This window comes from Arachis ipaensis, chromosome B3 (assembly GCF_059453495.1).
Source record: "Arachis ipaensis isolate K30076 ecotype BB chromosome B3, ASM5945349v1, whole genome shotgun sequence".
NCBI lineage: Eukaryota > Viridiplantae > Streptophyta > Magnoliopsida > Fabales > Fabaceae > Arachis > Arachis ipaensis.
In genome coordinates this window covers 129,446,516-129,462,940 of record NC_142438.1, presented here as the reverse complement: position 1 = coordinate 129,462,940, position 16,425 = coordinate 129,446,516, and the positions used below count along the sequence as shown (strand labels likewise).

The window sequence follows — 16,425 nt, the reverse complement described above, 5'->3', positions numbered from 1 at the left end:
TAGCCTTTCAAGGTTGGAAGTTGCAAAAAGTTTGAGGTGGTGGGGGTGATCAAGGTTTGACTGACACGTCACTCCTAAACGTTAACTCCAGGTAACTCAATTGATGGTTGGTTACTTTTGTCAAATTTTAAAATCTTTCAAGGATCATTTTGTCAATAACAAAAATCAAGTATTATTTTGTTAGCGTCAGAATTTTTTGGGTACCAATTTGGTATATATATATATATATAAACTCCGATAAGTAACCAACTAGCCAGCCAACTACACAATGGGTTGCAACAAAAGGCCCAATAACATAAAAAAATATCCCACAACCTTACCATTCCTCTCCCACTACCACTCACGTTGTTCACCCTCTCCTTCCTCTTCCGCTCTAATCTCGTTATTGCACTGCCTTCTAACCAGTGTCGATCACTCTCCGTTGCAGCAAGGAGCTGCGTCTCCTCCCGTTGAAGACGATGTCAACAACAAGTCTCCAGAGCCCGTCATTGTAGACACTCTTCCTCTTCCTTCCCACTCCCATAGCAGTGTCGTACACCGTTGTCTTCACTTGGCTCAGCCGCTGCGCCACCCCACCACCGTGTCGTTATGCCGCACACCTCGAGACTGCTGGTGAGTACTACCTCGCGTGAAGCAACAGTGTCTCCTCCGCCTCGAAGGACATGTGAAACTCGCTGCGACAACAACACCGCAAACGGCTCTCCAAATCAATGCCATTGCAACGCTAGGCCAACTGCCGAATGTCGATCAGAAGTCCTACGCTATAAAAGACGCAGAAGAACCATGCTGTTTTTTTTTTTTTTTGGTTACTCGATGCTTGTCTGAGATGGAATCAGATGTTTCTTTGTGGCTCATTCGAATGGTTCTTTTCTACATTGGTAGATGTTTCTTTTGTGGCTGTATCAGTTCGCAGGTCTGGCAATTAGCCACGATGGACGACTGGACGTCAAGGATCCAGCGGCGCGGCGAAAGGTGTTGCATGGAGAGCCGCACGCGTCGCCGCAATCAGGATTGGATGCGGAGGGGAATGGAGGAGAACGGTGATGCGGTGGCGCTGGGAGATGTTGCCTGGGTAGTAGCGCGTCGCAGCGATGAGGATTCGACGCAGAGGGACCGGCGCCATGCAGGGATCAGTTACTGTCTATGAATGAGGGCTTCAGGAAGCACCTTACTACAAAGCCAGTCTGGACAATGCAGGAGATCCAGTGCGTGGCTAAGGAGTATATCAACGACGAGGAAGTAAGCCGGGTCGTGGCTGCCAATAAACAGCAGCCTGCCTACAATCAAGCCCGGCACTACGAAGGCAGAGAAAAACCAAGGGAACACGCCAGGGACGGCGGCCCAAGAAAAGCCTCGAAGCCATTCCCCCGAGTCGGGAAATTCACCAATTACACCCCCCTCACGGCACCGATCACGGAAGTCTACCAACAGATAGCAGAGAAGGGGATACTGACGAAACCCCGACCTCTGAAGGGCAGGACGGGGGGAGACAAGAGCCTCTACTGCGAATATCATAAGGGATACGGACACAAAACCCAAGACTGCTTCGACCTAAAAGACGCCCTGGAGCAGGCAATCAGGGACGGAAAACTTGCCGACTTCTCCCATCTTATAAGGGAGCCGAGGAGACGCAATCGCGATCACGAAGGCGAGGACAGCTCCCGGGCGGCAAGACAACGCCGAGAACCAGAGGGGGACGACCACGGTCTCACGGTGGTGAACGTAGTAACAGCGAGAAAGTCCGCCCCAAGGTCGAAATCGGCACAGAAAAAAGATGCCAAGGTCCTCGCGGTCTCCTCCTCGTCTGCCAGAAGTTCCCGGGGACTCCCATCCATCTCCTTCGGCCCCGAAGACCAATGGTTCGACGAGATGCCGGAAAGTCCCCCATGGTCATCACGGCCAGGGTCGGAACCGGCCTCGTCAAGCGGATCCTGGTGGATACGGGGGCAGACTCGAACATCATGTTTCGAAACGTTTTTGATGCCCTGGGACTACGAGATGCCGATCTGGCGACCCACCAGCACGGTGTGGTAGGATTGGGAGACCACTTCATCAAGCCGGATGGAATCATCTCGCTCCCGACCTCCGTGGGGCAAGCGCAAAGGCGAAGGACTGTGATGGCCGATTTTGTAATCTTACGAGATTCCACAGCTTACAACATTATCTTGGGGAGGAAAACCATCAACGACCTGGGGGCTGCCATTAGTACGAAGCTGCTCGTGATGAAGTTTGTTGCTGATGACGGATCCGTAGGATCCATCAGAGGAGACTTGGAAACGGTGGTCGCCTGCGACCACGCCAGCCTCTCTCTCAGGAAAAAGTCCAAAGAAGCTTCAGGAGTTTTCCTCGCCGACCTAGACGCCAGGATAGAAGATAAGCCCAGACCTGAGCCAGAAGGGGATTTGGAAAAATTTAGGGTTGGTGATGGGGACGAGAAGTTCACGTTCATAAATAGAAACCTTCCCCATGAATTAAAGGAGCCTCTGATGTAGATGATCAGAGCCAATGCCGACATCTTCGCTTGGACGCCAGCCGACATGCCAGGGATAGATCCCCAGCTCATGTCACACCATCTGGCCGTCAAACCAGAAGCCAAGCCAGTGGCCCAGAGGAAGAGAAAGATGTCACAGGAAAGGGCAGAGGAGGTGGCCAGGCAGGCGGCCAGCCTCCTTGAAGCAGGGTTCATCCGGGAATTGGACTACTCGACCTGGCTGTCGAACGTAGTTTTGGTGAAGAAACACAATGGGAGGTGGAGAATGTGTGTAGACTACTCTGACCTCAATAAGGCATGTCCTAAGGACTGCTACCCCCTGCCCAACATTGACGCACTCGTCGACGCAGCGGCGGGGTACCGGTATCTGAGCTTCATGGATGCCTATTCTGGGTACAACCAGATACCGATGCACCGACCCGACGAGGAAAAAACGGCGTTCATAACGCCAGGAGGGACCTATTGCTACAAAGTACTGCCATTTGGTCTGAAAAATGCTGGCGCCACATACCAGAGATTGATGAACAAGATATTCAGTGAGCTTATAAGCAAGACAGTGGAAGTCTACGTGGACGACATTTTCGCAAAAACCACACGACCAGACGATCTCCTGAGCGACCTGGGGGGCGTATTTGCGTCCCTCTGGTAACACGGCATGAGGCTTAACCCGCTCAAATGCGCCTTTGCCATGGAGGCCGGAAAGTTCCTGGGATTCATGATCACCCAAAGAGGAGTAGAAGCCAACCCCGAGAAGTGCCAAGAGATTCTCCAGATGAAGAGCCCGGGTTGTATCAAAGATGTCCAACGATTGGCGGGGAGACTGACGGCATTATCCCGTTTCCTCGGTGCATCGGCAGCAAAAGCTCTGCCCTTCTTCAATCTGATGAAAAAGGGAATAGCATTCGAATGGACCCCGGCGTGCGAGGAGGCATTCAACCACTTCAAGGAGATCCTAGCAGCGCCTCCGGTGCTCAGGAAGCCCAAGGCCGGAGAATCACTCTACCTCTACCTGGCAGTAACAGAGGAAGCGCTTGCAGCGGTGCTTGTAAGAGAAGAAGGGAAAGCTCAGCAGCCGATCTACTTCGTGAGTAGGGCTCTACAAGGAGCCGAGCTGAGGTACAACAAACTGGAAAAACTGGCGTTGACACTCCTAACTTCCTCCCGAAGGTTAAGGCAATACTTCCAGGGTCACCGTATAGTCGTGAGGACGGACTAGGCAATTCGCCAAGTACTCCAAAAACCTGATTCGGCTGGTAGGATGATGACCTGGGCCATCGAGCTCTCCCAATATGACTTGCAGTATGAGCCCCGGCATGCAATCAAGGCCCAGGCAATGGCAGACTTTTTGGTTGAGGTCACGGGTGATCCCCCCGAGGAAACGGGCACACGGTGGAGGCTCCACGTGGACGGGGCCTCCAACCAAACGTCCGGGGGAGCCGGGGTCATCTTAGAAAGCCCGGCAGGAGTCATCTACGAGCAATCGACCAAGTTCGAGTTCCCTGTGTCGAACAATCAGGCGGAATATGAAGCTCTCCTAAGCGGACTAATACTAGCTCGGGAAGTCGGAGCAACGAAGATCGAAGTATGCAGTGACTCACAGGTCGTCACCTCGCAAGTAAACGGAAGCTACCAAGCCCGGGACCCCCTCCTGCAAAAATACTTGGAAAAGGTTAAAGAAATGACAAGTCAGTTCCAAGAGGTCACGATCCAACACGTCCCAAGAGAAAGGAACACACGGGCGGACCTCCTGTCCAAACTAGCGAGCACGAAGCCAAGAGCGGGTAACCGGTCTCTCATCCAGGGCATGGTGAAGGAGCCAACGGTCGCCCTCCATCTGACGGAGTCAAGCCCCTCGTGGTTGGACCCCATCATAAACTTCCTGGAATTCGGCAAGTTGCCTGACGATGAGAAGGCGGCCAAAACATTGAGAAGGGAGGTGGCCAGATATGCAATCATACAAGGGCAACTGTTCAGAAAGGGGCTCAGCCAGCCCCTATTGAAGTGCTTGCACCCCGACCAGACGGACTACGTACTTAGAGAAGTCCACGAGGGATGTTGCGGCCACCATATCGGGGGCAAAGCCCTAGCGAGGAAGCTCATTCGAGCTGGATACTACTGGCCATCAATGATGAAGGACTCCAGGGAATTCGTTAGAAAGTGCGTAAAGTGTCAACAAAACGCCAATTTCCACAAGGCGTCGGCCTCCGAGCTGAGCCTTCTGACGACTACACGACCTTTCGCTCAATGGGGAGTCGACCTTCTAGGACCCTTCCCGGTTGGCCCAGGACAGGTCAAATATCTCATAGTGGCCATCAATTACTACACCAAATGGATAGAGGCTGAGCCGCTGGCCAGCATATCTTCCTCTAATTGCAGGAAGTTCATGTGGAGACAGGTGATAACCCGGTTCGGCATCCCGGAGGTCGTCATCTCGGATAATGGAACACAATTCACTGACAAGAAATTCACGGAGTTCCTCACCGGCCTAGGGGTAAAGCAAAAATTTTCCTCAGTTGAACACCCCCAGACGAACGGACAGGTAGAGTCCGCAAACAAGGTCATCTTACTTGGCCTCAAGAAACGCCTAGACAACAAGAAAGGCGCATGGGCCGACGAGCTCGCTTCGGTCCTGTGGTCCTACCGAACAACCGAGCAAAGCACTACGGGGGAAACCCCTTTTCGCCTAACGTACGGGGTCGACACCGTGATACCCGTCGAAATCGGCGAACCGAGCCCGCGGCTACTGCTCGCAGGTGTGGACGAAGCGGTAGAAAAGGACCTGGTTGAGGAGACGAGGGAGATGGCCCATTTGTCAGAAACAGCATTGAAACAAAGAATAGCCCTGCGCTACAACGCTAAAGTCCTCAGGAGGGATTTTGGGGAAAGAGACCTCGTCCTGTGACGCAACGACGTCGGTCTGCCGACTCCTGGGGAAGGAAAGCTAGCGGCAAATTGGGAAGGTCCCTACAGAATTAGAGAGGTGCTTGGCAAGGGTGCCTACAAGCTCGAGAGACTTGACGGCAAAGAAATTCCTAGAACATGGAATGCAGGTAACCTGAGAAGGTTCTACTCCTGACTCGGGTAAACCGACCCGGAGGCCTAACGGACTTATGTATGCTTGCTCTGTTCACATGTTAATTTTTAGTCACTTTTTAGCTATTTACTCTTATTGAATACTTGCCATATTAACAAGCTTGCCTAGCTGATGATTAATTCTCACTTGTCAAAACATTCTCCTACTTATCTGTTGCTTCCCAATACGCATTTCACACGATTGCGTCCTAAAACGGCAGCCCGTGACTGATCACCCCGAGAGCCAAATGGACCATAGCCATAATTAACACGGCGACAACACGACCAAATCTGTCCGAATCGTTACCAACGTAAAAACAACAAAACGGGCACAAGCAATAAGCTCACCACGAAAAGGCGGTAACAAAAATAATACGACGAGCAAGGCGAAAGATAGTAACGGCCACTCGGCCAAACAACTAACCTATCACAAATGTTACGAAGTATCAAATTACAAAACACGCAACAAACATTCAACAAATCTACATCAAAATGTTTAAGTTACAAGAGGTCACTTCCTAGGCATGTCAACAATCTTGCCGTCTTGGATCGTTTTGAAGACCCCAATAGCCGATGTGTCGAAATCGGGTGCCATGATCTTCACCTGAGCCTTCAGGGCATCCTCAGTCATAGAGATCGCGTTCTTCCCTTGCTCTTTGGTCGCTTTCAGCTTCTTCCTGAGCTCCTTGACCTCAACTTTAGCGGCTTTAGCCGACGACACGGCTTGGTCCCGCTCCTTTTCCAAGGCCGCCACACGCCCCTGGGCGGCGTTCAGCTGGCTCTCCAAGTTCATCTCTCGCTCGGCCAAACGGGCCACCGTCTCGTCGGAAGCCTTCAATTTTTCCTCGGCAGACGTCGTCCTTTCCTCGGATGCCTTGAGCTTCTCCCCCATCTCAGACAGCTGACCCTGGAGCAGCTCAACCTGTGCCTTGAAGTCATTGTTTGCTTTGACAGAAGACTCGAGCTTCCTCCGGAGGGCCTGCATTCCCGACAACTCGAACTCAGCCTTTCGAGCTATCACGGCCCCCCGGAGCAAAGTCCGATACATCCATCTCGCCTGCCCGGCTAGGTCAGTCCCGTGGAAATGCTCCTCTGTCCCAGGGATCAGCTGCGAGTCAATAAAAGTTGTGGCATCGAAATTCCTCTCCATGATGGTAAGAGCCCCCTCCGGGCTCGAAGACGCCCTCCGCCTCTTAGGGGTGTGGATGAGTTCCACATCGTCATCCACCTGAGGAGCAGAGGGCGAATGACCGCCAACGATGACCTCGGGATGAGGAGAAGCTTGCACCCCCTCTGGGTTCACACCGGACATATCGGTATCCTGGGGAGGAGGCTCAGTCTGGTCCTCCTTCTCCCCAGAAGGTCCAACCGATTTTCCGGCATCCTTCTCCTCAGCTTTCTCGTCATCGCTTTTTTCGAAGAAGGTCTTCATCAGGTTCTCGAGACCCGTCACTGTAGCAGACATTTCCACTGCGGCAAACAAACAAACACATCAGCCGTTAGATCGCGTAAAGTAAACAATAATAAACAACACAAAAATAGAAAACAAGACGACTCACGGATATAGCTCCTGGCGGCCTCCCGTTCACCCATAAGGAGATGAGGATTCACAGGGTTCTTTTCAAAAAGAGCGAATAGCACATCGGCTATTTGCTTATCTACCGAGGACATCCTCTTATATGTTACCTTAATAAAAGGATTCGACCCCGCCCCAAAGCTCCAGTAAGTGGGGATGAGACGCTCCCCCTCTAAGGATAACCAAAAGGGATGGCGACCTCTAACGGGACGGACTTTGAAAAACTTATCTTTAAACCCATGGTAGGAGTCCTCAAACAGACCAAATATTCTCCTACCCTGGGCAGACCGGAAAGAAAGGAACCCTTTCCTCACTTTCCCTTGTTTGGAAGGGTTGGTAAGGTTGAAGAAGAAAAGGAAGACATCCACCGATACCGGCAGCTCGAGATACTCACAAACCATCTCAAAACAGCAGATAGAAGCCCAACTGTTTGGATGGAGCTGTGACGGAGACACGGATATCCGATTTAAGAGCGACATCTGGAATTCGAAAAATGGAAGGCAAACCCCAACCTGGGTGAACATGGATTTGTAAAACCAAATCCAGTCGGCAATCCGGGGAGAATGAAGATTGACCTCGTACAGCCGCTCATGGGGGGCAGGCACGAAGGTCTCATAATTGGCCTCTTCGTCTGTTCCCCCGCACAAGTACCCGGCCTGCCGGAACTCCGTCAACTCCGCCAGATCCATCTGGTTTGGCGAATCCTTTACATCCGAGGTTACCCAAGCGTACGGATCATAGCTCGCCGCGGAAGGGGAAGCCCGGGAGACAACACGAGGCATACCTACAGCGGGGTACCATTCCGTTAGTCTACGAGATCGGGAGCCCGGAAAACACCCAGAAACTATGTTCGTCCTACTGAGCAGTTAAAATCAAATATGAACCAAGCAAGCCACCTAAAAACCTACCCAGGAATGATACCCCTCCCCTAGTACTCTACCTATCATCAGAAAGCCATGTAGCAACAAAACCCAAAAAGGTAGCAAAAACAAACACACACAAACAGCAAGCATACAATGACAGAACGAAGAAGAGGAAGGTCTGAGGATTACCTGGATTTTGTTAAAGACTGGAAGGACAAGAGAAAGATGTTCGTAGAAATTGCAGTGACACTCTGGAACTTTTGAGGGAAGAAGAAGGAGATAGCAAGGAAATGGGAGAGGCAAGAGCGTAAAAAAGAAGAAAAAATGGGAGATAAACTATTTAAAACTGCCTCCCAGGAAGCGCGAAAGACTGAGGGCAAAATGGTCTTTGCATACGGGGTTTTCCAACCCATTATGAGCATTCAATGCTCAGCACGGAGAACGAAGCGATGAGCGGTTACCTCAGTAACCAAAAGACACGCGCGCAGGGAGCACGTCCCCCCACGGGCGGCCGATCTGATGACGTGTGGAGAAAGAAGACAAACGCGCCACCAATAGTCCTCACGGCTACCACTGGCGCGTGGGGGCACTGTTACGGCCCGGCCCAAACCTTCCGCTGGCTTGGGCCGACCCGAGCTCCACCCGACCCGAACAGTCAGGGGTTAGGACGCTCCGTCACCAACCCGGACACGCGTCCGTGACAGCTCACCAATAGCTGTGAAGGGAACGTCTCGGAAATAGTGGGCCTGCCTTCACAGGGCCCACCTCTGACAATATATAAGGGGAAGATTTACTCTTCCCCAGAGGTACGTCACATACTCTATCACCCTTTCCGCCTGCACACCTTACTGACAAGAGCGTCGGAGTGTCTTTGCAGGTGGCACCCCCCTCTCACGCGAAGTACTCGGGACCTCGCGTACCGCTGACCGGCAGTCCACGACTTGACGAGCCCCTACCATCATCCCGGATCACAACCCGAACCGTTCAGCAACCGACCTACCGAACAAAATATATATATATATATATATATATATATATATATATATATATATATATATATATATATATATATATATATTATGTTTTTCTTAAATTTTAAGTATTAACATCAAAATGTTAATTTAGTATTCTTTTACATCGACTCTTATTCTAGTACTCTCAATAATCTTATTCTTAATATTATTTTGGAATCTAACGTTTATGATTTTATTATTACCTATGATTAATTTTTTATTTAATTTGTCTTTTTTAATGAGATTATAATTTATATTATAAAAAAATTACACTAAAATATAGTACACAAGAATTACAATTATAAAAGTGAGTACTAAAATTAATAAAATTTAAATATTTATCTTGATAGTGATGGAAATAAATCTAAAAGTTTTTTTTATCATGTTTTATATAGATATTTTTAGTACTCTTAGTATTCTTTTTTAGTACGCTATAATTTTATTATTATTATTCCATACAAAAAAATAAGAGGTAAAAAATTTATATAAACAAAAAATAATAAGAATTCTATAAAGAATAATAATATCCATATGAGAGGGTACTTAGAGAAAAAATATTATAAAAAAAATCAACAAAATTAATCATATCAATAATAAAGGATAAAATTGGTAGATAGAAAATAAATTTCAATCTAACGTGAGAATGTAAACGCAAAAACTATAATTTTTAACTCTGACTAAACTTGGGTTGGACAGCAGGATCACGTTTATGTTTAGAAGAAGAAAAAATAGCCAAACTAAAAAATAAAACTTTCAAAAAAATTAAACGTACGATTTGATATTTCAAACGCTAAGCCAAATACACTCTTAATCATTTGAAAAGAATGTAATCTGTCTTTATTTTTAATACACTTAATATATTAAAGATGTAGTAAAAATATAAAAATAAAAACTTTTTTTTAGTTTTCTTAAAAGGTGTCATAAGAGTGTTAATCAAATTTTTAAAATTAAGAATTTAGTTAACTTATATTTTAAGAATATATTTTAATAACAATATTTTTTATTTTTAATGTAAGAATTATTTTTCAATAATTATGATAAAATATTTTTTATGATATTTTAAAAATGTGATCTTAGAAAACATATTACTAAGATTTTAAAAGTAATCCTTACATTATTTTTCTTCTACTAAATTTACGAGAGAATTTTTTGTTTTGAAGAGATGAAACCTAAACTAAAGAATCAGTCAGTCAGAACCCAAAGAAAGAAAAGGATAATTTTTACAAATTATTCTTCACATACAAGCTTTTTACTCGTATAAGTCATAAGTCCATAAATTTTATTTTACACCAGACGCCCCTTTTCTATCTTATCGATTTTATGCGCCTCCTAATTTAACAGTTTTTTTAATCAATGTGTGCACGTTCTTCTTCTTCGTGTTGCTGCACATTCTTCTTCTTCTTTTTCATTATTTTTCTTTTCTGTTATCGTTGTCATCAACAACACCTCTTCCTCCTTTTTTAATTGGATTTCTTTCTCCTCCTTTCTTTTTTTCTTTCTCCTCCATCATCAGTTATCTTGTTGTTGAATATAACGAATAATTCAAGTTCAGATTGTTAACTGAATCAAAACGAAATTGATTATTGTTTTTGAATCCAATCAAGTGGCTGAAGTGTGGTTCAATTCAGAAGAAAAAAATGCAACATTAGAGGAAACATTTTTTTGTATTATTTGGAGCAAATTTAGGTGTAATACGAAAATATTTGTGGTTTAAAACGAAGATATTTGTGTGTATTTTTATTCTGATAAGTTTTGCATAATTCAAAACTCTTCCTCTTCTTCCTCCTCATCTTCTCCTGCTGCTTCTTCTTTTTTTCATCATCATCACCATCTTCTTCTTCTTTTTTTCTTATTCATCTTTTTTTTTATTTTACCTTCTCAAGTTTCTTCTTGTTTTACTCTCTTAACAAGAATAAAAATAAAAAAATCAAACAAAGAAGAAGAAGAAACACATAATGCTATAAAATTATTTGGAAGAGAATGAATTTACATTCATTTAACTAAAAGAAAGAAAGAAATAAGGAAAAGAAGAAGAAAAACAAAATGCAGCATCAGAGGAAATATTTTTTTGTACAAAAATGCTATTTGTACACTAAAATCAGCAACCAATGTATTTGTGTATAAATACATGTGTGGTTTAATTTATTTTCAATGTATATTTGTATTCCAGTATGTATTTTATACTGGTGGCTGATTTTGGTGGTTGATTTTAGTGTACACGTAGTATAACCCATTTCTATATTTGCAGCAAATTTGGGTGTAAAACGAAGATATTTGGTGTATTTTTAAATTTTGGGTGTCTGATAAGTTCTGTATAATTCAGAACTCTTCTTCCTCCTCATCTTCTGCTGTTTCTTCTTTTTTGTTTTCATCATCATCACCATCTTCTTTTTTTTCTTATTCATCTTTTCTTTTTTGTTTTACCTTCACAATTTTCTTCTTATTTTACTCTCTTAACAAAAATAAAAACGAAAAAATCAAATAAAGAAGAAGAAGAAACATATAATGCTACAAAATTACTTGGAAGAGGATGAACTTACATTCATTTAACTAAAAGAAAGAAAGAAATAAGAAAAAGAAGAAGAAAAAAAATGCAATATTAGAGGAAATATTTTTCTGTACAAAAATGTTATTTGTACACTAAAATCAGCCACCAATGTATTTGTAGATAAATACATGTGTGGTTTAATTTATTTTCAATGTATATTTGTATTCCAGTATGTATTTTATACGGTGGCTGACTTTGGTGACTGATTTTAGTGTATACGTAGCATAACTCATTTCTGTATTTACAGCAAATTTGGGTGTGAAACAAAGATATTTGAGTGTAATACGAAGATATTTGGGTGTATTTTTAAATTTTGGGTGTATTTTTATTCTGATAAGTTCTGCATAATTTAAAACTCTTCCTCTTCCTCCTCATCTTCTGCTGCTTCTTCTTCTTCATCTTCTTATTCCATATTCTCATAATTCTTTTTGGGAGAAAAAAATCAAACAAAGAAAAAAAATACATAATGTTGCAAAATCAAAAGAAGAAGGAGGAAAAACACGACGATGAAGATGAAACACGCGAAGAAAAAAGAGAAAAAACACAAAGAAGAAGGAAAAGAAGGAAGAAGAGGAGGAGGAGAAAAAAACGCGAAAAAAATGACAGTTATGATTTTCATCAAGGAAGAAGAAAAAAAGTCGTTCATAATGGTAAATGAGCGCTTTGAAAACGTGATGCGCGTGTTTACACGCTTCTGTGGTCTGTGGATGACCATAGTTTTTGTTGGGTTAGACCCAACTTGTAAGACTTGTAAGCCAAAAAAATTTGTATGTGTAGTATAACTGAATTTTTATTTTTTAAGTTTGTTAAAAATTTTAAAAATATTTTTAAGTATTATTTTATTTTAATTTTGTCTTATAAATTTTTGAATGATATTAAATATATCTTTGACGGTTAATTTTTTAAAATATTTAAAATTAATTCAGCAATAATTTTATAAGAATAATTTTTAATACAAATAAATCATACATAGATATCATATATTATTATTGGATTAATTTTAATTTTTTTAAAAATTTAACTGTCAAGATATATTTCATACAAATTAAAAATTTTAAAAACAAAATTAAAATAACATAAAATTTAAAGACATTTTAAATTTTTTTAACAAATTTTAATAAATAGAAATATACTTTGTCCAAAAAATAAATACAGGTAGCGTTATCTTTTTGGACAGTAAAAAAAATAAAAGAACAAAACAAAACATTGGGTAAAGTATAAAGGGAAAGGGAAGTGAAAGCATTGCCCGCTAGGCTCGTAAATGAGGTGGAGCCCAAAGCTCATGGTTGAGGTTGACCGCCTCCGCCGTTGGAGCTTTCAGCTCTCCACTCATCAATTTCTGTTAAACTGATAAGAACAGACTGTCCTAAAAAAAAAAAAAAAAAAATCTGATATGAACAGCTGCTACACTTGATCTTAGCCAAAAGACCCAAATTTCTATACAAATTAGTAATTACACTACTTGCTAGTTGCCACTAATCAATTGATTTTCGTTAAAAAGAAAAATAGGTAACACGAGGACATGAATAAAGATATATCATATATGTTAAGTTTATGGTTAAGTATGATTTTGGTTTCTAAAATAAGAGTTAATTTTTTTTTTGTTTTTAATTTTTTTTATAAAATCGTCCCTAAAGTTTAACTCAATTTTAAAATCATTCTTTGGATCAAAATATTCTTTTTCTTCTTCTCTAAATTCAACCAAAAGCAGAAGTAGAGATAGAAACAAAAACAGAGATAGAAGCAAAAATAGAAAAAGAAGCAAAAGTAGAATTAACAACAATGAAACAACAACAATCAAAAGTCAAGAACAACAATAATAATGAATAATGGAATTAGAGCAGCAACAAAAGCAGAACCAGAAACAGAAGTAGAAGTAGAAAAACAACAATAAAACAACAACCAGAATCAGAAGAACAACAATAACAATGGATAATGGAATCAGAACAACAACAACCGACAAGGAGGACAAGGAGCAGCGGCGACCGGCGATGAGCATCGACGACCGGCGATCAAGCGAGGAGGAGGAGCAGAAACGGCAAGCGGTGCGCGACGTCCAACCTCGCGGATCTGCTGGCATCGACGTCGAGCGAGAAAGAGGAGCAGCAGCGAAATCTGACGGTGAGATCCAGCGGCGAGGACCGAACGACGAGGAGCAACGGCGGCGGATTTCCTTCCCCTTTCCTTCCCCACCTTCCCTTTCCCTTCTTCTTCCCTGAAACCCTCCCTCCCTCCGAAGCGTGATTCTCTTCCCCCTTTCTCCCTTAACCCGTTTTTAAAACTAAGTTAAATCTTAGGGACGATTTTGTAAGCAAAAAAAGGTTGGGAACGAAAAAAATTTTAACCCCTACCTTAAGGACAAAAATTATACTTAATCCTTAAGTTTATTATCAGTTAAATTTTTTAAATTTTATTCTTTTAAACATATTAGATTTTTATAAAAATATATTTAATTAGTAATTTTAATATGTATTCTTAAAATACATGTTAGTTAAATAAAAAAAAAACTCTAGTATTATTTACACAACTTATATATAAAAAGACATTTTAAGTAAAAAAAATTTCGCGGGATCGGTCTCACCTCATAGGAATTTTATAAGTTACCGTTAGCCTCTTCGTCAAGGATAATCTTTGCGGATATCTGCTATTGCAGGTTTTTTTGCCATCCTTAATCGAAAGTGTAAAATCCTAAACCTAGACCCTAAAACATTTTATATAGTCGTCCAATTATATTTGTTCTTTTGTATAATCATTCATATAATCCATATAAAACATAGTTATTATATAATTGAAGACATTAGCTCTACAACTAAGTAAAATACATAACCAAATCCAACCAAGTTGTTATCAATAGTTTTAAATTCACGCGCCTCTTCTTCACCCATGTTGTTGCTGCATTAAAGAAGAGTTAAAAGAAGAAAAAAAATGCAGTATTAAATGAGACAATTTTGTGTTTTTGTAGCAAGATTTTCGTATAAAAATTAAGAAATTTATGTTATTGCTATGAAATTTCGGAATTATTTGCTTTGATAAATTCTGAATAATTCAAAGTCTTCTTCTTCCTCCTCTTCATTTTCTGTTGTTTCTTCTTCTTCTTCTTTTTCTTTTTCATATTTTTTTCATCTTCTCCTTATTTTATTTTTTCATAATTCTTCTTGTTTTACTCTCTTAAGAGGAATTAAAAAAAATCAATGCTACAAAATTACTAGAAAGAAAAGGAGAAAAAAAAAATACAGCAACAATAGCACCAATAAAAGAATGACGATGGAAAAAAAAACGCGAAGAAGAAGAAACGTGAAGAAGAAAGAGGAAAAATGCGAAGAAAAATGATGAACGAGAAGAAGAAGGATATGAGCATTCGCGTTTACGTTAATGGCTGGGAGTTGGAGCGTGTATTCACGCTCTCACTAATGAAATTGATTTTTGTTGGGTTTGACTAATTTAGTTAGACTTGGTTATAAAAAAAACTTAGATATGTAATAAGATTGGTAATTGAATACATACCTAAAATATTTTACACTAATAGTATATCAAAATTAAATTGATAAAAGTAATGCATATAATATTATTTTTTTGAAAGGATCATTGGCCAAACTATGCCGGAGATTGTTTGTTTTACTAACTTTAGTAGAATAGTTTTCTAACTTCAAAAAGGAAAAATCATTTTTAGAGAATTTCGGACTTCTTTTTTTTTTAAATAAAAAAAGTAAATTATTTTCAATAATTGCTAGTTCTACACTACTTTGTACTCCATATTTAGACATTGAAATGAATACTATTTATAGATACATCCATAAGGAAAAAAAAAAAAAAAGGTCCATAGAATTAGAATTTAGAAGGTGCAGAGAGCAGTATAAGAAGTTATTGCTAACGTACTATTATACTGAACCTGACTCCATTGATTGCAATTTCAGAGAAAAAAAGAGAAAGCAATAACAGAAACATAAACAAAAAAAGAAAGCAGAGGCATGACAGGAATATCAGAAGTGTTGTATCAGCTGTACGCTAAAGCAATAGTGCTATTAGCATACATGCTCATAGAACTTGTCCTTCTTATTCAGTACCTCAAATCAGACAAACGCAGCAGCACCACAATCACCACCACTCAGTATCTCAGATTCATTGAAGAGAAGAACCCCACAATTCTCTACACCAAGAGCATGATGCAGCAACTGGATCCTGTTGAATGCAGAGTGTGCTTGAATGAGTTCCATGAAGGTGATCAATTGAGGAACCTCAAGTGTCACCACGCTTTTCATAGGGATTGTTTGGACAAGTGGTTGCAACAATCTTTTGCTACTTGCCCTCTTTGCAGGATCAAGCTGTTACCTGATTATGTTGTTGCAAAGTATCAGAATAATAACCATAATCATCATCAGAACAATATTACTGAGGTAGAGTATTATGAAGGCAATGATGATCAGCTTATTCTTTTTTTATCTTCACTGAGGGGTAGTAATCGTACATTGCATAGATATCTCTGATCATTCATATTTTGTAGAAATTAAATTTGTTTTTAAGGTTTAATAAATTCAAGGTATCTCAAATGTACAGACGGATTTGGTTATTCTAATTACTTATAGTTAGTAGTTAGTACCCTTTTTGGGATTCTTATTTCTCTGATCTGAATATGTATATGCTATTTGTCCTTCTGATTCAATGTTCCTACTCATCCTATGCTTGCATAATTCATAAGAGAAACTTTTGGGGCATCAATTTTGGATAATTTCGGCCATAGAAAAATATAGGTAAATAATAAAAATATTAAATAAAAAATATAATTAACTTTAACAGATAAATTCTATTAATTTATGTATAAATTTTAAAAATGTAAATACAAATTGTATTAATTTATGTATATA

At 41.2% G+C, this 16,425-nt stretch overlaps 2 protein-coding genes across 2 annotated transcripts; one reads left to right on the top strand and one right to left on the bottom strand.

The window, feature by feature from the left end:
- Positions 1–6,074: 6,074 nt before the first annotated feature.
- Positions 6,075–7,234, bottom strand: LOC148572444 (uncharacterized). Its single transcript, XM_088507495.1, has 2 exons — positions 7,123–7,234; positions 6,075–7,033 (listed from the first exon to the last, which is right to left on the bottom strand). Exons 1-2 carry the CDS (start codon positions 7,232–7,234, stop codon positions 6,075–6,077), a joined length of 1,071 nt encoding a protein of 356 aa, XP_088363621.1.
- Positions 7,235–15,356: 8,122 nt separating this feature from the next.
- Positions 15,357–16,223, top strand: LOC107634655 (RING-H2 finger protein ATL51-like). The gene has a single exon (XM_016338082.3). The coding sequence runs from the start codon at positions 15,532–15,534 to the stop codon at positions 16,045–16,047; it is 516 nt and encodes a 171-aa protein (XP_016193568.1). The 5' UTR covers positions 15,357–15,531; the 3' UTR covers positions 16,048–16,223.
- Positions 16,224–16,425: the final 202 nt, after the last annotated feature.

Bases quoted from the DNA above. Each gene is read 5' to 3' on its own strand.
- LOC148572444 (XM_088507495.1), bottom strand. From the start codon at position 7,234: ATGTCCTCGGTAGATAAGCAAATAGCCGATGTGCTATTCGCTCTTTTT. The intron at 7,034-7,122 runs GTGAGTCGTCTT...TGTTTGCCGCAG, and splicing joins GGCCGCCAGGAGCTATATCC to TGGAAATGTCTGCTACAGTG.
- LOC107634655 (XM_016338082.3), top strand. From the start codon at position 15,532: ATGACAGGAATATCAGAAGTGTTGTATCAGCTGTACGCTAAAGCAATA.